The 26305-nt window shown below is 43.7% G+C and overlaps 1 protein-coding gene across 1 annotated transcript in view; it reads left to right on the forward strand.

Annotated features, from left to right (window-relative positions):
• The window catches only part of PRKCQ (protein kinase C theta), a 243795-nt gene that overhangs the window by 64506 nt on the left and 152984 nt on the right, over positions 1 to 26305 (forward strand). The window contains exon 2 of the mRNA XM_069765311.1: positions 22298 to 22426. Coding sequence (XP_069621412.1) covers positions 22306 to 22426 — 121 coding nt within the window. The 5' untranslated portion in view covers positions 22298 to 22305. The remainder of the gene's footprint in view (positions 1 to 22297; positions 22427 to 26305) is intronic.

A 26305-nucleotide genomic window follows, 5' to 3' on the forward strand; every position in this document is an offset into this window, starting at 1 on the left:
GACAGAGAAATAGGGGGATTCGGGGACCCTGCCATACTCACCTGTGTCCCTGGGTCCTCCTGCTGCTCCTCCTGGCCGCCGGCAAAAGAAAATGGCGGGCGCATGCGCAGTGCGCCCGCCATCTGTCTCCATCTGCCGGCCGGCAGGAGAAGAGCAGTTGGGGCTAAAATTAGGGTTAGGGGTAGGGTTAGGGGTAGGGTTAGGGGTAGGGTTAGGGTTAGGGGTAGGGTTAGGGGTAGGGTTAGGGGTAGGGGTAGGGCTAGGGGTAGGGGTAGGGTTAGGGCTAGGGGTAGGGTTAGGGCTAGGGTTAGGGCTAGGGGTAGGGTTAGGGGTAGGGTTAGGGCTAGGATTAGGGTTAGGGCTAAATTTAGGGTTAGGGTTGGGGCTAAATTTAGGGTTAGGGTTGGGGCTAAATTTAGAGTTAGGGTTGGCGCTAAATTTAGGGTTAGGCTTCTTTCACACTTACGTCGGTACGGGGCCGTCGCAATGCATCGGCCCGACATACCGACGCACGTTGTGAAAATTGTGCACAACGTGGGCAGTGGATGAAGTTTTTCAACGCATCCGCTGCCCAATCTATGTCCTGGGGAGGAGGGAGCGGAGTTACGGCCACGCATGCGCGGTCAGAAATGGCGGATGCGACGTACAAAAAAACGTTACATTGAACGTTATTTTGTGCTGACGGTCCGCCAAAACACTGATCCAGTGCACGACGGACGCGACGTGTGGCCATCCGTCACGATCCGTCGGCAATACAAGTCTATGGGCAAAAAACGCATCCTGCGGGCACATTTGCAGGATCTGTTTCTTGTCCAAAACGACGGCTTGCGACGGATGCCAAACAACGCAAGTGTGAAAGTAGCCTTAGGGTTAGGGCTACGGTTGGGGCTAAAGTTAGGGCTAGGGTTGGGGCTAAAGTTAGGGTTAGAGTTGGGATTAGGGTTAGGGATTGGATTAGGGTTGGGATTAGGGTTAGGGTTGGTATTAGGGTTACGCTTGGGATTAGGGTTAGGTTTGGGATTAGGGTTAAGGTTAGGGTTGTGATTAGGGGTGTATTGGGATTAGGGTTAGGTTTGAGGTTAGGGTTGAGATTAGGATTAGGGGTGTGTTGGATTTAGGGTTTTGATTAGGGTTCTGGTTAGGGTTGACATTAGGGTTGTTTTGGGGTAAGGGTTGTGATTATGGTTAGGGTTAGTGATTAGGATTATGGATCAGGTTGGGATTAGGGTTAGGGGTGTGTTGGAGTTAGGGTTGGAGCTAGAATTGGGGGGTTTCCACTGTTTAGGTACATCAGGGGGTCTCCAAACACGATAGCCAATTTTGCGCTCAAAAAGTCAAATGGTGCTCCCTCCCTTCTGAGCTCTGCCGTGCGCCCAAACAGTGTGTTACCCCCACATATGGGGCATCAGCATACTCGGGATAAATTGGACAACAACTTCTGGGGTCCAATTTCTCTTGTTACCCTTGTGAAAATAAAAACTTGGGGGCTACAAAATCCTTTTTGTGGAAAAATATATATATATTTTTTTTTTATGACTCTGCATTATAAACTTCTGTGAAGCACTTGGGCATTCAAAGTTCTCACCACACATCTATATACAGTAAGTTCCTTGGGGGGTCTAGTTTCCAAAACGGGGTCACTTGTGGGGGGTTACTACTGTTTAGGTACATCAGGGGCTCTGCAAACGCAACATAACGCCCACAGACCATTCTATCTAAGTCTGCATTCCAAAACGGCGCTCCTTCCCTTCCGAGCTCTGCCGTGCGCCCAAACAGTGGTTTACCCCCACATATGGGGCATCAGCATACTCAGGATAAATTGGACAACAACTTTAGTGGTCCAATTTCTCCTGTTACCCTTGTGAAAATAAAAACTTGGGGGCTACAATATCTTTTTTGTGAAAAAAAAAAAATTTTTTATTTTCACGACTCTGCATTCTAAACTTCTGTGAAGCACTTGGGCATTCAAAGTTCTCACCACACATCTAGATAAGTTCTTTGGGGGGTCTAGTTTCCAAAATGGGGTCACTTGTGGGGGGTTACTACAGTTTAGGCACATCAGGGGCTCTGCAATCGCAACATAATGCCCACAGACCATTCTATCAAAGTCTGCATTCCAAAAAGGCGCTCCTTCCCTTCCGAGCTCTGCCGTGCGCCCAAACAGTGGGTTACCCCTACATATGGCGCATCAGCGTACTCGGGATAAATTGGACAACAACTATTGCAGTCCAATTTCTCCTGTTACCCTTGTGAAAATAAAAACTTGGGGGCTACAATATCTTTTTTGTGGAAAAAAAAATATTTTTTATTTTCACGACTCTGCATTCTAAACTTCTTTGAAGCACTTGGGCATTCAAAGTTCTCACCACACATCTAGATAAGTTCCATGGGGGGTCTAGTTTCCAAAATGGGGTCACTTATGGGGGATTTCTACTGTTTAGGCACATCAGGGGCTCTCCAAACGCGACATGGCGTCCGATCTCAATTCCAGCCAATTCTACATTGAAAAAGTAAAACGGCACTCTTTCTCTTCCAAGCTCTGCGGTGCGCCCAAACAGTGGTTTACCCCCACATATTGGGTATCGAAGTACTCAGGAGAAATTGCACAACAACTTTAGTGGTCTAATTTCTCCTGTTACCCTTGTGAAAATAAAAATTTGTGGGCAAAAAGATCATTTTTGTAGAAAAAATGCTATTTTCTTTTTCCACGGATCTACGTTATAAACTTCTGTGAAGCACAAGGGGGTTCAAAAGTGCTCACCACACATCTAGATAAGTTCCTTAAAGGGTCTAGTTTCCAAAATGGTGTCACTTGTGGGGGGTTTCCACTGTTAAGGCACATCAGGGGCTCTCCAAACGCGACATGGCGTCCAATCTCAATTCCAGCCAATTCTACATTGAAAAAGTAAAACGGCACTCCTTCTCTTCCAAGCTCTGCGGTGCGCCCTAACAGTGGTTTACCCCCACATATTGGGTATCGACGTACTCAGGAGAAATTGCACAACAACTTTTGTGGTCTAATTTCTCCTGTTACCCTTGTGAAAATAAAAATTTGTGGGCAAAAAATCATTTTTGTAGAAAAAATGCGATTTTTTTTTCACGGCTCTACATTATAAACTTCTGTGAAGCACATGGGGGTTCATAGTGCTCACCACACATCTAGATAAGTTCCTTAAGGGGTCTAGTTTCCAAAATGGGGTCACTTGTGGGGGGTTTCTACTGTTTAGGCACATCAGGGGCTCTCCAAACGCGACATGGCGTCCAATCTCAATTCCAGCCAATTCTACATTGAAAAAGTAAAACGGCGCTCCTTCACTTCCAAGCTCTGTGGTGCGCCCAAACAGTGGTTTACCCTCACATATGGGGTATCGACGTATTCAGGAGAAATCGCACAACAACTTTTGTGGTCTAATTTCTCCTGTTACCCTTGTGAAAATAAGAATTTGTGGGCGAAAAGATCATTTTTGTGTAAACAAAAGCGATTTTTTTATTTTCACGGCTCTACGTTATAAACTTCTGTGAAGCACTTGGGGGTTCAAAGTGCTCACCACACATCTAGATAAGTTCCTTAAAGGGTCTAGTTTCCAAAATGGTGTCACTTGTGGGGAGTTTCCACTGTTTAGGCACATCAGGGGCTCTCTAAACGTGACATGGCGTCCGATCTCAATTCCAGCCAATTCTGCATTGAAAAAGTCAAACGGCGCTCCTTCACTTCTAAGTTGTGCGGTGCGCCCAAAAAGTGGTTTACCCCCACATATGGGGTATTGGCGTATTCAGGAGAAATTGCATAACAAAATTTATGGTTACATTTCTGTTTTTACACTTGTGAAAATAAAAAAAATGGTTCTGAATTAAGATGTTTGCAAAAAAAAAGTTAAATGTTCATTTTTTCCTTCCACATTGTTTCAGTTCCTGTGAATCACGTAAAGGGTTAATAAACTTCTTGAATGTGGTTTTGAGAACCTTGAGGGGTGTAGTTTTTAGAATGGTGTCACACTTCATTATTTTCTATCATATAGACCCCTCAAAATGACTTCAAATGTGATGTGGTCCCTAAAAAAAAATGGTGTTGTAAAAATGAGAAATTGCTGGCCAACTTTTAACCCTTATAACTCCCTAACAAAAAAAAATTTTGTTTCCAAAATTGTGCTGATGTAAAGTAGACATATGGGAAATGTTATTTATTAACTATTTTTCATGACATATCTCTCTTATTTAAGGGCATAAAAATACAAAGTTTGAAAATTGCAAAATTTTAAAAATTTTCGCCATATTTCCGTTTTTTTCATAAATAATCGCAAGTAATATCGAAGAAATGTTACCACTAACATGAAGTACAATATGTCACGAAAAAACAATCTCAGAATCAGCGGGATCCGTTGAAGCGTTCCAGAGTTATAACCCCATAAAGTGACAGTGGTCAGAATTGCAAAAATTGGCTCGGTCATTAAGTACCAAATTGACTCTGTCACTAAGGGGTTAAAGGGCTCGTCCAATGTTTACAATTATTTTTAACATCAGCTGCCAATGTTGGAGTGGTCTTGCGCCATATTGCTGGCATCAGATGTCATCTGCTGCATTGCCAGAATTATGGCTCCATTGGAAGCAGAGGTACTATGGTTACTATGTTGACATGGCTGCAGCAGTCATATGCTGTACAAAGACCAGGAGCACTGCAGGGGGGTCAACGCTTGGTTATCAGGGGAAAGAATAGATGAGTTGTATTTGTTTTTTATTTTAAACCATGGCCACCTGTTCAAAAACGTTTGTAAAACTTGATTAACTGGGACTTGAGTGTAACACTAAAATTATGTAATGGATGAAGCTCTTATGATTAAAATATACTAGAAAATTCACCTAATTAAAATTTGAAACATATCTAGAGCACCTTTTACTTGGCTGGATCAACATTTTGAACCTCTCTTGCAAAATTATTTAACTCTCATTTCAAATTAGATTTATTAGTAAAATTTACAAATGTTTTGCTATTTCCAATAAACTAATGAAATTTATAAACAATAACACAACTTATGTAACAACATATAGCGACCGCCATTCATTACATACATATTTGCTGATTGTTGTTCGTTAGACAGTCAGCCCATATTTATAGATTATTCAGTGTCCATAGCTGCACTTATCCTGGCTGCTGAGAATGATGATAGTTTAAGTCAGCCAAAAGATCATATCACCTAATGAATGAGCTTTTTTCTTGTTTGTAAGGTGATCCGCCCCCTGTTTACATTGCATGATTATTGGGAAACCAGCATTGCTAGGCCCTTCGATCACGATAATCATGTAGTGTAAATGCACCTTTGGCCTACTTTTCATAGATAGTGGTTCCTTGCTCACTAATATTTTTGGGCTTGTGTGCTGAAATCACCTTCTTCAAAACTAAACAAAGATTTTCAAAAGAGTCAGCCTCAGGTGGAAACCAGGAAAATGTTTGTATGTTTTGCAAATAAACCTAGTTTACATTGGAGATTAAATGTTTGTGATTGAAACTGTAGGTAAATGATTACTTACTTAGAGGGAAGAGTGAACCTGAATGGTAAAATTAAGGGTCTGTTACCGAATCCTGAACACTGACTTTTTACTGTACGTCCGGTTTCCTGTTTTGGTTCGCCAGTCTAACAAAGTTTGTTGAAAGGCTGCAGCGCAGCCAATCCACAAGCTTTTAAACTACGGGTACATCCAAAGCCATCACAGCCATGCCAGTTGTTGGCATGATTGGGATTGGCCAGTGCAGCACGTGACCCAGTCTGTATAAAGGACTGATCATGAGTGTCGTCACCATTATGCTCTCATTAGTGTAGGGATAGGAATGAGGGACAAATTCAAACTGCACACTCTGCTCTGTGTACTCTGCAACCCATATTCAAGGGAGTACTGTGCCTTTAAGCCACTGTATGTTGTCTGCACCTCCATCTGTGGAAATACTGTGCCTTTAAAGGCCCCTTCACATTAAGCGACGCTGCAGCGATACCGACAACGATCCGGATCGCTACAGCGTCGCTGTTTGGTCGCTGGAGAGCTGTCACACAGACCGCTCTCCAGCGACCAACGATGCCGGTAACCAGGGTAAACATCGGGTAACTAAGCGCAGGGCCGCGCTTAGTAACCCGATGTTTACCCTGGTTACCATCCTAAAAGTAAAAAAAAACAAACACTACATACTTACCTACAGCCGTCTGTCCTCCAGCGCTGCGCTCTGCTCTCCTCCTGCACTGTCTGTGAGCACAGCGGCCGGAAAGCAGAGCGGTGACGTCACCGCTCTGCTTTCCGGCTGACCGGCTTTCACAGCCAGCACAGGAGGAGAGCAGAGCACAGCGCTGGAGGACAGACGGCTGTAGGTAAGTATGTAGTGTTTGGTTTTTTTTACTTTTAGGATGGTAACCAGGGTAAACATCGGGTTACTAAGCGCGGCCCTGCGCTTAGTTACCCGATGTTTACCCTGGTTACCAGTGAAGACATCGCTGGATCGGTGTCACACACGCCGATCCAGCGATGTCAGCAGGAGTCCAGCGACGAAATAAAGTTCTGGACTTTATTCAGCGACCAACGATCTCCCAGCAGGGGCCTGATCGTTGGTCGCTGTCACACATAACGATTTCATTAACGATATCGTTGCTACGTCACAAAAAGCAACGATATCGTTAACAATATCGTTATGTGTGAAGGTACCTTAAGCTGCTGTGTATATTCTGCACCCCCACCCTGTGGGAGTATTGTTCAATTAAGATGCTGTGTGTACTCTGCACCCCCCACCTGTGTGAGTACTGCTCATTTAAGCCGCTGTGTGTACTCTGCACTCTCTGACTTATGAAGTACTGTGCCTTTAATCCGCTATTTGCACTCTGCCCCCCGCCTGTGGGAGTACTGTGAAAAAAATGCTGTGTGAACTCTGCACCCTCTGCTTAAGGAAAAACTGTGCTCCACCTGTGGGAGTACTGTGCCTTTAAGTCGCTGTGTGTTTTTTAGTAGTCTGTGAATCAAATAATTGTCATTAGCCATCTTGTTGCCATTTATAGGCCAAAGAAGTATTTTTTTTAGGACTGCTGTGATTTTTCAGTAGTCTTGAAAATAATTAATTGGCATCAGCTATCTCATTTCAATTTATATAGGCTAAAGAAGTAATTTTTCAGGACCGCTGTGTGTTCTTTAGTAGTCTGGGAAATAAATAATTGGCATTGGCCGTCTTGTTGCCATTTCTAAGCCAAATAAATAATTTTAATGAACTGGTGTGTGTTTTTTAGTAGTCTTGGAAATAAATAATTGGCATCAGCCATCTCATTGCTATTTATATGCCAATCTAGATGGTGGCCCGATTCTAACGCATCGGGTATTCTAGAATATGTATGTATGCATGTATGTCACGCTTAGCACAGCCACGTAGTATATAGCACAGCCACGTAGTATATAACACAGCCACATAGTATAAAACACAGCCACATAGTATATAACACAGCTGGATAGTATATAACACAGCCACGTAGTATATAGCACAGCCACATATTATATAGCAGTCACATAGTATATAGCAGCCACATAGTATATAGCACAGCCCAGGTAACACAGACAGCCACATAGTATATAACACAGCCATGCAGTATATAACACAGGCCATGCAGTATATGACACAGCCCATGCAGTATATAGCACAGCCTGTTGTGAATTCTGTTTTCAAACTCCCTCCTGTGGTCATGAATGGTACTTCGGCGAGTTCTGTCCATGGACTCCCTCTGGTGGCTGTGAGTGGAGCTGCTGCTTCTGAGGTTCCTTCCACAGGTGACGTAGTTTATTCGTTGGCTGGCTGTTCTATTTAACTCCACTCAGATCGTTACTCCATGCCAGCTGTCAATGTTCTTGTACTGGTTCAGTTTGCTCCTGGATCTTTCTGGTGACCTGTCTACTCCAGCAGAAGCTAAGTCCCTGCTAGTTATTTATTTGTTCTTTGTTTCCTTGTCCAGTTGGCTATCATGATTTTGTTTTGCTAGCTGGAAGCTCTGGAATGCAGAGTGGCACCTCCGCACCGTGAGTCGGTGCGGAGGTCTTTTTGCACACTCTGCGTGGTCTTTTGTAGTTTTTTGTGCTGACCGCAAAGATACCTTTCCTATCCTCAGTCTGTTTAGTAAGTCTGGCCTCCCTTTGCTGAAACCTGTTTCATTTCTGTGTTTGTGACTTCATCATAACTCACAGTCAATATATGTGGGGGGCTGCCTTTTCCTTTGGGGAATTTCTCTGAGGCTAGGTAGGCTTTATTTTCTATCTTTAGGGCTAGTTAGGCTGTGAAGAGGCGTCTAGGTCGTGTTAGGTACGCTCCACGGCTATTTCTAGTTGTGTGTGATAGGATTAGGGGTTGCGGTCAGCAGAGCTCCCACTTCCCAGAGCTTGTCCTGTGTGAGTTTAACCATCAGGTCTTTCCGGGTGCTCCTAACCACCAGGTCCATAACAGTACAGCTGGCCCAAAGTATTAATGCATCTCAATAGAGGGATAAGAGAAGTTCTGAGACCATTTTTTTTCTCTGCAGCGTTTTTTGTCTTTCTTTTCCCCTTAACCTCTGGGTGGTTCTGGACACAGGTGTAGATATGGATATTCAGGGTCTGTCCTCTTGTGTGGATCATCTCACGGCAAGGGTACAAAACATTCAAGATTTTGTGGTTCAGAATCCGATGTTAGAGCCTAGAATTCCAATTCCTGATTTGTTTTCTGGGGATAGATCTAAATTCCTGAATTTCAAAAATAATTGTAAACTGTTTCTAGCTTTGAAACCCCGCTCCTCTGGTGACCCCGTTCAACAAGTAAAACTCATTATTTCTTTGTTGCGTGGTGACCCTCAAGACTGGGCATTTTCCCTTGCGCCAGGAGATCCTGCATTGCGTGATGTTAATGCGTTTTTTCTGGCGCTTGGATTGCTTTATGATGAACCAAATTCAGTGGACCAGGCAGAGAAAATCTTGCTGGCTTTGTGTCAGGGTCAGGATGAAGCGGAGGTGTACTGTCAGAAGTTTAGAAAGTGGTCTGTGCTTACTCAGTGGAATGAGTGTGCCCTGGCAGCAATGTTCACAAAGGGTCTTTCTGAAGCCCTTAAGGATGTCATGGTGGGATTTCCCACGCCTGCTGGTCTGAATGAGTCTATGTCCTTGGCCATTCAGATCGATCGGCGCTTGCGTGAGCGCAAAGCTGTGCACCATTTGGCGGTATTCTCTGAGCATAGGCCTGAGCCTATGCAATGTGATAGGACTTTGACCAGAGCTGAACGGCAAGAACACAGATATCTGAATGGGCTGTGTTTTTACTGTGGTGATTCCACTCATGCTATCTCCGATTGTCCTAAGCACACTAAGCGGTTCGCTAGGTCTGCCACCATTGGTACGGTACAGTCTAAATTTCTTTTGTCCGTTACTCTGATTTGCTCTCTGTCGTCCTATTCTGTTATGGCATTTGTGGATTCAGGCGCTGCCCTGAATTTGATGGACTTGGAGTTTGCCAGGCGTTGTGGTTTTTTCTTGGAGCCCTTGCAGTATCCTATTCCATTGAGAGGAATTGATGCTACGCCTTTGGCCAAGAATAAGCCTCAATACTGAACTCAATTGACCATGTGCATGGCTCCTGCACATCAGGAGGATATTCACTTTTTGGTGTTGCATAATCTGCATGATGTGGTGGTTTTGGGGTTGCCATGGCTACAGGTCCATAATCCAGTATTGGATTGGAAATCTATGTCTGTGTCCGGCTGGGGTTGTCAGGGGGTACATGGTGATGTTCCATTGCTGTCAATTTCGCCTTCCACTCCTTCTGAAGTCCCTGAGTTTTTGTCAGATTACCGGGATGTATTTGAAGAGCCCAAATCCGGTGCCTTACCTCCTCATAGGGATTGCGATTGTGCTATTAATTTGATTCCTGGTAGTTAGTTTCCTAAGGGCCGACTGTTTAATTTATCTGTGCCAGAGCACGCCGCCATGCAGAGTTATATAAAGGAATCCTTGGAGAAAGATCATATTCGCCCGTCGTCATCACCGTTGGGAGCAGGGTTCTTTTTTGTGGCCAAGAAGGATGGCTCTTTGAGACCTTGTATTGATTACCGCCTTCTTAATAAGATCACAGTCAAATTTCAGTACCCTTTGCCGCTGCTGTCTGATTTATTTGCTCGGATTAAGGGGGCTAGTTGGTTCACCAAGATAGATCTTCGAGGGGCGTATAATCTTGTGCGAATTAAACAGGGCGATGAATGGAAAACAGCATTTAATACGCCCGAGGGCCATTTTAAGTACCTGGTTATGCCATTCGGGCTTTCTAATGCTCCATCTGTGTTTCAGTCCTTTATGCATGACATCTTCCGAGAGTACCTGGATAGATTCATGATTGTATATTTGATGATATTTTGGTCTTTTCGGATGATTGGGAGTCTCATGTGAAGCAGGTCAGAATGGTGTTCCAGGTCCTTCGTGCGAATTCCTTGTTTGTGAAGGGGTCGAAATGTCTCTTTGGGGTTCAGAAGGTTTCATTTTTGGGTTTCATTTTTTCCCCTTCTACTATCGAGATGGACCCTGTTAAAGTTCAGGCCATTTATGATTGGACTCAGCCGACATCTGTGAAGAGCCTGCAGAAGTTTCTGGGCTTTGCTAATTTTTACCGTCGCTTCATCGCTAATTTTTCTAGTGTTGCTAAGCCATTGACTGATTTGACCAAGAAAGGTGCTGATGTGGTTAATTGGTCCTCGGCGGCTGTAGAGGCTTTTCAGGAGTTGAAGCGTCGTTTTTCTTCTGCCCCTGTGTTGTGCCAGCCAGATGTTTCGCTCCCGTTTCAGGTCGAGGTTGATGCTTCTGAGATTGGAGCAGGGGCTGTTTTGTCGCAAAGAAGTTCTGATGGCTCGGTGATGAAGCCATGTGCCTTCTTTTCTAGAAAATTCTCGCCTGCTGAGCGCAATTATGATGTTGGCAATCGAGAGTTGTTGGCCATGAAGTGGGCATTCGAGGAGTGGCGACATTGGCTTGAAGGAGCCAAGCATCGCGTGGTGGTCTTGATGGATCACAAGAATTTGACTTATCTCGAGTCTACCAAATGGTTGAATCCTAGACAGGCTCGTTGGTCGCTGTTTTTCTCCCGTTTTGATTTTGTGGTTTCGTACCTTCCGGGCTCTAAGAATGTGGAGGCTGATGCCCTGTCAAGGAGTTTTGTGCCTGACTCTCCGGATGTTCCTGAGCCGGCGGGTATTCTCAAAGAGGGGGTAATTTTGTCTGCCATCTCCCCTGATTTGCGGCACGTGCTGCAAAAGTTTCAGGCTGATAGACCTGACCGTTGTCCAGCGGAGAAACTGTTTGTCCCTGATAGATGGACTAGTAGAGTTATCTCTGAGGTTCATTGTTCAGTGTTGGCGGGTCATCCTGGAATCTTTGGTACCAGAGATTTGGTGGCTAGATCCTTTTGGTGGCCTTCTTTGTCACGGGATGTGCATTCTTTTGTGCAGTCCTGTGGGACTTGTGCTCGGGCTAAGCCCTGCTGTTCTCATGCCAATGGGTTGCTTTTGCCCTTGCCGGTCCCGAAGAGGCCCTGGACGCATATTTCCATGGATTTTATTTCAGATCTCCCTGTCTCTCAAAGGATGTCGGTCATTTGGGTGGTTTGTGATCGCTTCTCTAAGATGGTCCATTTGGTACCCTTGTCTAAATTGCCTTCCTCCCCTGATTTGGTGCCATTGTTTTTCCAGTATGTGGTTCGTTTGCATGGCATTCCAGAGAACATCGTCTCGGACAGAGGTTCTCAGTTTGTTTCGAGGTTTTGGCGGTCCTTTTGTGCTAAGATGGGCATTGATTTGTCTTTTTCTTTGGCTTTCCATCCTCAGACAAATGGCCAAACCGAACGAACTAATCAGACTTTGGAGACATATCTGAGATGCTTTGTTTCTGCTGATCAGGATGATTGGGTGTCCTTCTTGCCATTGGCTGAGTTCGCCCTTAATAATCGGGCCAGCTCGGCTACTTTGGTTTCGCCTTTTTTCTGTAATTCTGGTTTCCATCCTCGTTTCTCTTCAGGGCAGGTTGAGCCTTCGGACTGTCCTGGTGTGGATACGGTGGTGGACAGGTTGCAGCAGATTTGGACTCATGTGGTGGACAATTTGACATTGTCCCAGGAGAAGGCTCAACGTTTCGCTAACCGCCGGCGCTGTGTTGGTCCCCAACTTCGTGTTGGGGATTTGGTTTGGTTGTCATCTCGTCATGTTCCTATGAAGGTTTCCTCTCCTAAGTTTAAGCCTCGTTTCATTGGTCCATATAAGATTTCTGAAGTTCATAATCCTGTGTCATTTCGTTTGGACCTTCCAGTTTCTTTTGCCATCCATAATGTGTTCCATAGGTCGTTATTGCGGAGATACGTGGTGCCTATGGTTCCCTCCGTTGATCCTCCTGCCCCGGTGTTGGTCGAGGGGGAGTTGGAGTATGTGGTGGAGAAGATTTTGGATTCTCGCATTTCGAGACAGAAACTCCAGTACCTGGTCAAGTGGAAGGGTTATGGTCAGGAAGATAATTCCTGGGTTTTTGCCTCTGATGTTCATGCTGCCGATCTAGTTCGTGCCTTTCATTTGGCTCGTCCTGATCGGCCTGGGGGCTCTGGTGAGGGTTCTGTGACCCCTCCTCAAGGGGGGGTACTGTTTTGAATTCTGTTTTCGAACTCCCTCCTGTGGTTATGAATGGTACTTCGGCGAGTTCTGTCCATGGACTCCCTCTGGTGGCTGTGAGTGGAGCTGCTGCTTCTGAGGTTCCTTCCACAGGTGACGTAGTTTATTCATTGGCTGGCTGTTCTATTTAACTCCACTCAGATCGTTACTCCATGCCAGCTGTCAATGTTCTTGTACTGGTTCTGTTTGCTCCTGGATCTTTCTGGTGACCTGTCTACTCCAGCAGAAGCTAAGTCCCTGCTAGTTATTTATTTGTTCTTTGTTTCCATGTCCAGTTGACTATCATGATTTTGCTTTGCTAGCTGGAAGCTCTGGGATGCAGAGTGGCACCTCCGCACCGTGAGTCGGTGCGGAGGTCTTTTTGCACACTCTGCGTGGTCTTTTGTAGTTTTTTGTGCTGACCGCAAAGATACCTTTCCTATCCTCAGTCTGTTTAGTAAGTCTGGCCTCCCTTTGCTGAAACCTGTTTCATTTCTGTGTTTGTGACTTCATCTTAACTCACAGTCAATATATGTGGGGGGATTCCTTTTCCTTTGGGGAATTTCTCTGAGGCAAGGTAGGCTTTATTTTCTATCTTTAGGGCTAGTTAGCTCTTAGGCTGTGAAGAGGCATCTAGGTCGTGTTAGGTACGCTCCACGGCTATTTCTAGTTGTGTGTGATAGGATTAGGGGTTGCGGTCAGCAGAGTTCCCACTTCCCAGAGCTTGTCCTGTGTGAGTTTAACCATCAGGTCGTTCCGGGTGCTCCTAACCACCAGGTCCATAACAACAGCCCACATAGTATATAACACTGCCCATGCAGTATATAACACAGCCCACGCAGTATATAACACAGCCCATGTAGTATATAGCACAGCCCACGTAACACAAACAGCCACGTAGTATATAGCACAGCCACGTAGTATATAGCGGCCACGTAGTATATAGCAGCCACGTAGTATATAACACAGCCCACTTAATATATAGCATAGCCCTTGTAGTATATAACACTGCCCACACAGTATATAACACTGCCCATGCAGTATATAACACAGCCCACGTAGTATATAGCACAGCCCACGTAACACAGACAGCCACATAGTATATAGCACAGCCACGTAGTATATAGCACAGCCACGTAGTATATAGCAGCCACGTAGTATATAACACAGCCCACGTAATATATAGCACAGCCCATGCAGTATATAACACAGGCCATGTAGTATATAGTAGAGCCCACATAGTATATAACACAGCCCACGTAGTATATAGCAGCCATGTAGTATATAACACAGCCCAGGTAATATATAGCACAACCTACTTAATATATAGCACATCCCATGCAGTATATAACACAGGCCACGTAGTATATAGCATATCCCACGTAGTATATAACACAGCCCACGTCGTATATAACACAGCCCATACAGTATATAACATAGCCCACACAGTATATAACACAGCCCATGCAGTATATAACACAGGCCATGCAGTATATAACACAGGCCATGCAGTATATAACACAGCCCACGTAGTATATAACACAGCCATGTAGTATATAACACAGGCCACACAGTATATAACGCAGCCCACGCAGTATATAACACAGCCCACATAGTATATAACACAGCCATGTAGTATATAACACAGGCCATGCAGTATATGACACAGCCCATGCAGTATATAATACAGCCCATGCAGTATATAATACAGCCCATGCAGTATATAGCACAGCCCACAGCCCACGTAGTATATAACACTGCCCACGTAGTATATAACACAGGCCACATAGTATATAACACAGCCCACGCAGTATATACACAGCCCATGTATTATATAACACAGCCCACGTTGTATATAGCAGTGTGGACACCATATCCCTGTTAAAAAAAAAATTAAATTAAAAAATAGTTATATACTCACCCTCCGGCGTCCAGCGAAGTTGTGCCGATGCACGCGATGCTGCCACCAGCTTCCGTTCCCAGTGATGCATTGCAAAATTACCCAGATGACTTAGCGGTCTCGCGAGGCTGCTAAGTCATCTGGGTCATTTTACAATGCATCTCTGGGAACAGAAGCTGCCGGCCGCATCGCAAGAAGCGGGAAAGCTGCGGAGGCGACGGAAGGTAAGAATAGCATGTTTTGTTTTTTTTTAAATTAATTTTAACATTATATCTTTTTACTATTGATACTGCATAGGCAGCATCAATAGTAAAAAGTTGGTCCGGGATGGGGCGACACACTGGCGCTGACTGGAGGGGAGTAGGGAGGGGGCACTGACTGGAGAAAAGTAAAGAGGGGCCAATTCACGGCCGGACTAAGCCTGTCGCTGATTGGTCGTGGCCTGCTGGCCGCGACCAATCAGCGATGTGGGATTTCCGTTACGTAAGTTGCAGACAGACAGACAAACAGACGGCAGTACCCCTTAGACAATTATATATAGACTAGATGGTGGCCCGATTCTAACGCATCGGGTATTCTAGAATATGTATGTATGTATATAGCAGCCACATAGTGTATAGAACAGGCCACAGAGTATATAGGAGTACTACGTGGCCTGTGGTATATACCATGTGGCTGCTATACACATACATACATATTGTAGAATACCCGATGCGTTAATATAGGCCACACAGTAAATAACACAGCCCACGTAGTATACAACACAGCCCACACAGTATATAGCAGCCACGCAGTATATAACACAGGCCACATAGTATGTAACACTGGCCACGTAATATATAACACAGCCAAGGTAATATATAGCACAGCCCACGTAAAATATAGCACAGCCCACATAGTATCTAACAGTGGCCACTAGAGTTGAGCGACTTTTACTTTTTTGGATCGAGTCGGGTTTGTCAAAAGTCGGGTCGGGTGAAATCGGCCGATTATTGCGAAAAGTCGGGGGCCTACTGAAACACGAAACTCAATGCAAGTCAATGGGGAATCAAAGTCGGCAGTTACCATCCTAAAAGTAAAAAAAAAAAAACAGTACATACTTACCTACAGCCGTCTGTCCTCCAGCGCTGTGCTCTGCTCTCCTCCTGTACTGACTGTGAGCACAGCGGCCGGAAAGCAGAGCGGTGACGTCACCGCTCTGCTTTCCGGCTGACCGACGCTCACAGCCAGTACAGGAGGAGAGCAGAGCACAGCGCTGGAGTACAGACGGCTGTAGGTAAGTATGTACTGTTTGTTTTTTTTTACTTTTAGGATGGTAACCAGGGTAAACATCGGGTTACTAAGCGCGGCCCTGCGCTTAGTTACCCGATGTTTACCCTGGTTACCAGTGAAGACATCGCTGGATCGGTGTCACACACGCCGATCCAGCGATGTCAGCAGGAGTCCAGCGACGAAATAAAGTTCTGGACTTTATTCAGCGACCAACGATCTCCCAGCAGGGGCCTGATCGTTGGTCGCTGTCACACATAACGATTTCATTAACGATATCGTTGCTACGTCACAAAAAGCAACGATATCGTTAACAATATCGTTATGTGTGAAGGTACCTTAAGTTAGTAGGACCAAATAATAAAGTGGGCTAAATGTCTGCCAAAAAATTGTTCATAAATAAACAGGTGGCATAGCTAGGTACAGGGCTGGGTTCCTCTGCTGAGTAGCAGACAGGCGCAAAGTATTAACCGGTCTAAATTGAGGCCGGGGCCCCAGTATATTTTAACTATCATCTATCATTTCAACAAATTTGTATTGGCAGTGCCATTGAAGGATTTAACAGCACAGACTAGACAGTGATGGAGCAGGAAGAGGTAAGTATTGCAAATGGTAGAGCACTGTTCGAGCTGGGGGGAACACTCTCTCGTGGGCGGCGGTACTGGCACAGGGCCCCTCATATTACGACGGTGTGTCTGACGTTGGTTGTGCACCACCACCGTCAGAGACACTTCATTGTACTATGAGGGACCCTGTAGTAGGTAGTATATATTTAAAAAGCCCCAGTAATCAGTGTGAAGATGGCACGGTTACTAATTTTTTATTTTTTTTTCAATACAGATTGTACTAGAAAAAAAATTGGCAATTAGAAAAGAACGCATTGAAAAAAAACCTGATTTAAACAATAAGATATTTTCTGATGATAGCTCTCTGTTGAAATGACTACGGATGGGCGAATCCACGCAGTAAAGTTTGGGGTTCCTACCGAACACCTAGTGTCCGTGCATCGTCCCTGAACCGAGATTTCTCCAGGATGTCCATGTTACTGTGTGATAGTGCAAGAAACACCGGTGGCTCTGATCGGCAGTAAATTAGTTAATGCCGGTCAGAGACCTGTGGATCCCATGCTGTCAGATGACAGTGCGAGATAGTAGCTCTGACCGGATGCAAAAATGTTACCGCCGGTCAGAGGCATCAGCTGAAGGGAGAATGGGAAGAGCCAGGCAAAGCGCCAGAATTGGGACATTTAATAGATGCGCCTTTTCTGCTGCGGCTGTGGCTGCTATTTTAAGGCTGAGGGTCCAATATCCATAGTGTCTTACCAGTCTGAGAATACCAGCCCCCAGCTTTATTCTTTAGCTTGGCTTGGTTGTCAAAAATGGTTGTCAAAAATTAAAAAAAAAACACTGTGGGACCACTCTATTCTTGATAACCAGCCATGATAAAGCTGACAGCTGAGGGTTATGCATGCACTGGTTATTAAAAATAGAGGAGGCCCCAAGTCTTTTTTACTTGATTTATTTATCTATTCATAGCATAGGCAGCGACCGATAAATACTCTCATCAGCAGCACCTATTCTCACTGTTATCAGCTACTGCATGTGTGCGCTGTTGAGAGTAGTACTCTCATCCGACAGCGTGGGAACCACAGCTCTGTGCAAAAATGTTCTTACTTCAGATCAGAGCCCGTATTTGCCATACTGATATGAAGAAAACAGCATGGCAAGCAAAGGATGCCAGGCCCCCCATACATCTGAATGGAGTTTTGATACCCAAACCAAACTTTTTAAGATGTTTGCCGAACCCGCTGGACTGGAATATCCATGGATTCAAACACCAATAGAAATGACTGCTGTGCAGGGAGGGATAGGAATAGCTGTGTTGCCTGCTGTCAGCTTTATAGGAGGTGTTACATTTCATTCTAATCCTGTCCTCTAATTATAATGAGATCATACCATTTGCATCCCCGTTCCTGAGAGTATTGTAAATTCAGCCATACACCTTGGGACTGATGTGTGATCTCTCTCACTCTCTCTTTCTTGCTCTAGATATACAGTATTTAATACCTATTTTACCCTCTGTATATGTATGTATACGTATATATACTAGATGGTGGCCCGATTCTAACGCATCGGGTATTCTAGAATATGCATGTCCACGTAGTATATTGCCCAGCCACGTAGTATATTGCCCAGTCACTTAGTATATTGCCCAGTCACGAAGTATATTGCCCAGTCACGTAGTATTTTGCCCAGCCACGTAGTATATTGCACAGCCCACGTAGTATATTGCCCAGCCACGTAGTATATTGCCCAGTCACGTAGTATATTGCTCAGTCACGTAGTATATTGCCCAGTCACATAGTATATTGCCCAGCCACGTAGTATATTGCCCAGTCACGTAGTATATTGCCCAGCCACGTAGTATATTGCCCGGCCATGTAGTATATTGCCCAGTTACATAGTATATTGTCCAGTCACGTAGTATATTGCCCAGCCACGTAGTATATTGTCCAGTCACATACTATATTGCCCAGCCACGTAGTATATTGCCCAGCCACATAGTATATTGCCCAGTCACGTATTATATTGCCCAGCCACGTAGTATATTGCCCAGCCACGCAGTATATTGCCCTGTCACGTAGTATATTGCCCAGCCACGTAGTATATTGCCCAGTCACGTAGTATATTGCCCAGTCATGTAGTATATTAGCCAGCCACGTAGTATATTGCCCAGTAACGTAGTATATTGCCCAGTCACGTAGTATATTGCCCAGCCATGTAGTATATTGCCCAGCCACATAGTATATTGCCCAGTTACGTAGTATATTGCCCAGTGACGTAGTATATTGCCCAGTCACGTAGTATATTGCCCAGTCACGTAGTATATTGCTCAGCCATGTAGTATATTGCCCATCCACGTAGTATATTGCCCAGTCACGTAGTATATTGCCCAGCCACGTAGTATATTGCCCAGTCACGTAGTATATTGCCCAGCCACGTAGTATATTGCCCAGTTACGTAGTATGTTGCCCAGTGACGTAGTATACAGCACAGAGCCACGTAGTATATTGCACAGCGACGTAGTATACAGCACAGAGCCACGTAGTATATTGCCCAGCCATGTAGTATATTAGCCAGTCATGTAGTATATTGCCCAGCTACGTAGTATATTGCCCAGCCACGTAGTATATTGCCCAGTCACGTATGTCACAGGTTAAAAAATAAACATATACTCACCTTCCGAGGGCCCCTTGTAGTTCGGTCACATGACCGTGACGTCATGGCACGTCCTTCTCGCGCAGGCGCGCAGGACCTGTGATGACGTCGCGGTCACATGATCGTGACGTCATGGCAGGTCCTTCTCACGCAGGCACGCAGGACCTGTGATGACGTTGCGGTCATATGACCGTGACGTCACGGCAGGTCGTTCTCGCACAGGCGCGCAGGCCCTGTGATGATGTCGCAGTCACATGACCGTGACGTCATGGCAGGTCCTTCTCCCATGCCATCCTTGGCACCAGAACCTGCCGGAGGTCACCGGAGCGTCGCGAAAGGTGAGTATACAATGATTTGGGTTTTTTTAATTATTTTTAATATTAGATGTTTTTACTATTGATGCTGCATAGGCAGCATCAATAGTAAAAACTTGGTCACACAGGGTTAATAGCATCGGTAATGGAGTGAGTTACCCGCGGCATAACACGGTCCGTTACCGCTGGCATTAACCCTGTATGAGCGATGACTGCGGGGAATATGGAGCGGGCACCGACTGCAGAGGAGAAGGGATGGACTAATATGACTGTGGCCGTCGCTGATTGGTCACGGCAGTCATGACAGGCAGCTGGCGAGACCAATCAGCGACTTGGATTCCATGACAGACAGAGGCCGCGACCAATGAATATCCGTGACAGACAGAAAGACAGACAGACAGAAGGACAGAAAGATGCCTTAATACAAATTCTAACAGTCTATTCAGTAAGACTATCAGCTGTGTATCCACCAGACTTCGGCACAACACAACTGATGGTCCCAACACCATTTACAGTTAGGGCCAGAAATATTTGGACAGTGACACAATTTTCGCGAGTTGGGCTCTGCATGCCACCACATTGGATTTGAAATGAAACCTCTACAACAAAATTCAAGTGCAGATTGTAACGTTTAATTTGAAGGGTTGAACAAAAATATCTGATAGAAAATGTAGGAATTGTACACATTTCTTTACAAACACTCCACATTTTAGGAGGTCAAAAGTAATTGGACAAATAAACATAACCCAAACAAAATATTTTTATTTTCAATATTTTGTTGCAAATCCTTTGGAGGCAATCACTGCCTTAAGTCTGGAACCCATGGACATCACCAAACGCTGGGTTTCCTCCTTCTTAATGCTTTGCCAGGCCTTTACAGCCGCAGCCTTCAGGTCTTGCTTGTTTGTGGGTCTTTCCGTCTTAAGTCTGGATTTGAGCAAGTGAAATGCATGCTCAATTGGGTTTAGATCTGGAGATTGACTTGGCCATTGCAGAATGTGCCACTTTTTGGCACTCATGAACTCCTGGGTATCTTTGGATGTATCCTTGGGGTCATTGTCCATCTGTACTATGAAGCGCCGTCCAATCAACTTTGCAGCATTTGGCTGAATCTGGGCTGAAAGTATATCCCGGTACACTTCAGAATTCATCCGGCTACTCTTGTCTGCTCTTATGTCATCAATAAACACAAGTGACCTAGTGCCATTGAAAGCCATGCATGCCCATGCCATCACGTTGCCTCCACCATGTTTTACAGAGGATGTGGTGTGCCTTGGATCATGTGCCGTTCCCTTTCTTCTCCAAACTTTTTTCTTCCCATCATTCTGGTACAGGTTGATCTTTGTCTCATCTGTCCATAGAATACTTTTCCAGAACTGAGCTGGCTTCTTGAGGTGTTTTTCTGCAAATTTAACTCTGGCCTGTCTATTTTTGGTATTGATGAATGGTTTGCATCTAGATGTGAACCCTTTGTATTTACTGTCATGGAGTCTTCTCTTTACTGTTGACTTAGAGACAGATACACCTACTTCACTGAGAGTGTTCTGGACTTCAGTTGATGTTGTGAACGGGTTCTTCTTCACCAAATTAAGTATGCGGCGATCATCCACCACTGTTGTCATCCGTGGACGCCCAGGCCTTTTTGAGTTCCCAAGCTCACCAGTCAATTCCTTTTTTCTCAGAATGTACCCAACTGTTGATTTTGCTACTCCAAGCATGTCTGCTATCTTTCTGATGGATTTTTTCTTTTTTTCAGCCTCAGGATGTTCTGCTTCACCTCAATTGAGAGTTCCTTTGACCGAATGTTGTCTGCTCACAGCAACAGCTTCCAAATGCAAAACGACACACCTGGAATCCACCCCTGACCTTTTAACTACTTCATTGATTACAGGTTAACGAGGGAGACGCCTTCAGAGTTAATTGCAGCCCTTAGAGTCCATTGTCCAATTACTTTTGGTCCCTTGAAAAAGAGGACGCTATGCATTACAGAGCTATGATTCCTAAACCCTTTCTCCGATTTGGATGTGGAAACTATCATATTGCAGCTGGGAGTGTGCACTTTCAGCCCATATTATATATATAATTGTATTTCTGAACATGTTTTTGTAAACAGCTAAAATAACAAAACTTGTGTCACTGTCCAAATATTTCTGGCCCTAACTGTATAAGGCAAGAAATCCCACTTATTAAACCTGACAGGGCACACCTGTGAAGTGAAAACCATTTCCGGTAACTACCTCTTGAAGGTCATCAAGAGAATGCCAAGAGTGTGCAAAGCAGTCATCAAAGCAAAAGGTGGCTACTTTGAAGAACCTAGAATATAAGACATAATTTCAGTTATTTCACACTTTTTTGTTAAGTATATAATTTCACATGTGTTAACTCATAGTTTTGATGCCTTCAGTGTGAATGTGTACAATTTTCATCGTCATGAAAATACAGAAAAATCTTTAAATATATATCAACATAAAACCATAAAACCAAAAATTTAAAAACTGCTGTTTGCTTGACATAGAAGCTAGGTTTAAACAATAGCTAATTTTCAGACAATAGATTTGTTTCATTACATTACAATAGTGAGTCAGTCACGGTTAGTGAGTAGTGACACATAGACATAGACTCCTGACTTTCCGGCTAGCGCTTGGCATGTTTCTGTAGCCCATGCCTTACACTCACTGTAGTTATATTCGTGCTTGTAGTGTTGGAAATTGATAAGAGCAGGTGCTGCTGACATTTGTGAGTTGCCAGACAAATCTGGAAAGACAGAGCTGAAGTTAGTGCGGATGACACATTTGCCAACACATAGACCACTGTATCGCTTCCTGCTCTGCAGATCACACATTTACTACAAATGCTCATTTTGGGCTCTTCCTGATAGATAAGCAGCTGAAGGAAAGGACGTGACATTATAAACAACTTTCGTGTCTCACTGTTATACAGGAAAAGCCATGTCTCCGTTTCTGCGAATAAGTCTGTCCAATTTTGAAGTTGGGCCATACACACCACCGAATGGGGATGCCACGCAGAGACCCTATTGTGCTGTAATAGTGAAAGAAGCTGTGGAGACAGGTAAGTGTCTGCCTATGTGTTCTTATACTTATTCTGCTAAACAGGACAGAAGGTCTTAACAGACTCATTAACTTGTGTAATAAGTCCTTGAAGAACATTTACAAAGTATGTTGGATCTGCATAATAATAATAAGAATTATAATAAAAATTGAATAATTTATTAGGCATTTCTTTTATGGTTAACTATTGGTAGATACCAATTCAGATTTGTAAATTGTGATCAATGTTCTTTAATTAATTCAGACTGACATTAAAGTAGTTCTTCAGTGAAAACAAGTGATCACCTACCCATGAGATATGTGATCAGTTATTAATCAGCCGATGGGATCAGAAGAAGGGGGAACTTTTATCCTTTAGAATGTAATGGCCATCGCTCCATTATCAGGGTGCCACAAAAAGGCAAGCACATAACTTGACAGACCCATAGGGAATGAATGGTGTGGCAGTCGACTACGCCCATTTTAAGGTAAATAAAAGTACCAGTGTAGGTCACAAAGGTTGGACATCCACAGATCAATTAGTTAATACCTATCCCATATCTGAAGCTTTCATGTGCAGGTATATTTGGTTCAATATGGATAAATGGTTTTCACCGGAAAACCCATTTAAACAGATTTTGTCCCTAGGTTTTTGCTACCTCATCTAAGAACTGCATTATGTAGGGGCAGAGACCCTGATTCCAGCAATGTGTCACATATTAGGTGCTAAAGTTTTGGTGAAATCACTATTTACATGATGCAGATCTACTTATTCTCTGAAAGTACAGCTATAAGCCCAAACACAACACTGACTGACAGAAATCTCTGTATACTGTGTATAGGCAGTAAGATATCAGTCAATGTGGGGATATGCAGAGTTCATGAATATGGAGAACTATGTGGTAGAAGGTTTATTAGTTTTCTAGTGATAATCTCCTGCTGAGGAAACAGTGATTTTAACAAGATTACAGTAAGCAGCCTATTAGGTGACACACCGCTGGAATCAGGTTCTCTGTCTCTACATATTGCTGCTCTTATATTAGGTAGAAAAAACCTGGTGACAAATTCCCTTTAACTTCTTTTTGTCTTTTAAATATCTGAAGCTTTCATGTGCTGGTATATTTGGTTCAAATGGAAATTTGTAGATCCTGTTGAACCATCTAGTTATTGTAGTTTATTAATCGGTTAGCTATTTATTCATTGTTTTTTATTGTCTTCGATTGAACCTGTCATGTAACTATGGTTCATGCATGAAAATAATGATTACATTTTCATACAGTTAAACACAATATTGTTACCATTTTCATTAAAGGGGTTGTCTCATTTTATGAAATGGACAACATTTCAAAGTGCCCATAAAAACAAGCAAGATTAAAATTTAACCCCTATTAACACCTTCACCATCTACAAGTTCGCAGATACCAAACATGTATAGGTTCTTCTTTATTTAAATGATAAAAAAAATTCTAGGTTTGTAAAAAACAATGGCGCCATTTTCCGAGACCCATAGCATCTCCATTTTCCAGGATCTTGGGCTGGATGAGAGCTTATTTTTTGCACGCCGAGCTGACGGTTTTATTGATACCATTTTGGGTAGATTCAATGTTTTGATCATCTGTTATTGCATATTATTGACCAAAAAAACTTAATTCTGGCATATTGATTTTTTTTCTTGCTATGTCATTTACCAATTGGATTAGTTATTTTAATATTTTGATAGCTCGGGCATTTATGAAAGCAGCGATACCAATCGTGTGTATTTTATTATTGTATAATTTTAAATGGGGCAACTGGGGGCTAATTTGAACTTTTATTTTTTTTTTTTACATTTTTAAAAACATTTTTTCTACTTTTTCAAATGCTTCAATAGTTTCCCTAGGAGACTTGAAACTGCTATCTTGTGATTGCTTGTGCTACACATAGCAGGGCTTCAGTGCTTTGCCCGACTCTTCCCACTTGCCCAGTAGCGGTGGCAAGTAGAGTTCATGTCTGCAGGGTTGATGTCACCTTTGTATTGTTAGGTGACATCAAGCCCACGGCTTAGTAATGGAGAGGCGTCTATAAGACACCTATCCATTACTAATCCTATTGCTGAACTTTGAGCTCTGACATTTTCTCACGGTCCTAAAACACTCTGAAATGGCTTCTGCATTCTCTGTTTCGGCTTTTGTACAGGCTATGCTATACCATGTGCTCTGATAGCTGCAAGCCATTTTGGTGATGCCTGTGTGCTCACGCCTGAGGTCATAACAGCCTTTTGCGACTGAAGTAATCTTCTACAATGTGTAAAAAGTCAGCTTGCAGTGTTATGGCAATTTGCACAAATTGAATCATAGTTTGTTCAAATTCGCTAGGACCTGCAAATTTCATAAATTGCAACTCAAATTCAATTTTTATCAAATTGATTCACACATCTAATTGCTTTTCTAGAAACCAGGGCTGTTTAATATTTTGCCATCTCTAGGCCACGTAGGAAGAAGAGGGGTTGTCAGGGGCCGCACAAGGACTTTTGTCATGTGACCATGATTCAATAAAGGTCTTTCTGTCCTGCACTGATTATGTAGAACTGGCATTATCAGTGCAGTTTCTGCTTTTTTAAGATAGGCGACCTAGCAATTAACCATTGCACTACATCTGATGCTGTGTAGGGTCTTGCAAGGGGTTCAGGGCCATTGGAAACTAAATAGCCCCCTCACTCCCAACACAGGCCTACCTGTGCCCACCTCCAGTAAGTCAGTCCGACACTTAGTGTGGAATGTGACTAGGGCAGCCTAGGAGTTAAGTCACTGACAAGGGATGAGGGGGCCTGTTATCTATTTGTGGCATCACCTGAAAAGGTGATTTTGCCTTTTTCATGCTCCCAACATCCAGGTAGGTTACAAATTATGGAGCCTCTTTTCTGACTCCTGCCTATTTCTGCTTACTTCCCCTGCGCTTTCACCTTCTTGAATTCTTTCATTCATTTTCAGTTCTTTTTCTTTCTTGATGCTTCATGCTCCACTTCCTCCATATTGTTTCTTCCTCTGATTCCTTGCCCCATTGCATGGACTGACAGAATGCAAAAATTAATTGTTTGTTCCACTGCCATCAAGGACAGGGGGGGGGACATACCATTAGTGCAACCTGTACAGCTGCCCAGGGGCTCGAGAGTTAAGGGGGCCCACCTCCACCTCCATAGCAGGTGGAATTGTAAATTCTGATGAGCTATTAGACAGTAAGGCAAGTGGGCCCATATACTATCCTTGCACAGGGGTCTTCTTCTGTCTGTGTTCGCTCCTGGTCTATAAGTTCCTGGCGGCTCTCCTAACTCCTCTCACCAGGATTCAATTCAAGCCTGTGAACTGAGGGTAGCACTAATAATGTGCAAGGTTAAAATATTATTGAGAATCGCTGCCTCACAAAGTCACTATGATCATATGTAAAGATTGATGATGTCAATTCTACTCTCTGCACTTGGAAGATGACACAAATTTCAAGCCGCATACTGCTTCATTCACACAAATTGCAAAATGTAGTCACAAAAAAATCTCGTAGCATTTTAAGTAACCTCACAGTTTTGTGTTGGGCTGTAATCATAGCCGTCCTTGGTCGTACAGTACGTGATCTGCAGGCCGCAGGATGGACACCCCTACTTTATACTATTATACTCCTGGGTGTTATTCAAGATATCTTCTACATTTTTATTACATAAGATACTAAATACCAATGAAAAGCCCCATCCACTTAACAAATATCTACTTATGAAGAATAGAAGAAAAAAATAGCTTGAACTTGCTTAAAGCGTATCTCTGATTTTAATTTTTATTCAATAATAATGTAGAGCAAGCGATTTTAATAATTATTCAAATATACCTTATAAATGAAATCCAAAAGAAAACCTTCTAGAAGATGTTAACCTAAG

The sequence above is a fragment of the Ranitomeya imitator genome, chromosome 4, assembly GCF_032444005.1.
Source record: "Ranitomeya imitator isolate aRanImi1 chromosome 4, aRanImi1.pri, whole genome shotgun sequence".
Lineage (NCBI taxonomy): Eukaryota > Metazoa > Chordata > Amphibia > Anura > Dendrobatidae > Ranitomeya > Ranitomeya imitator.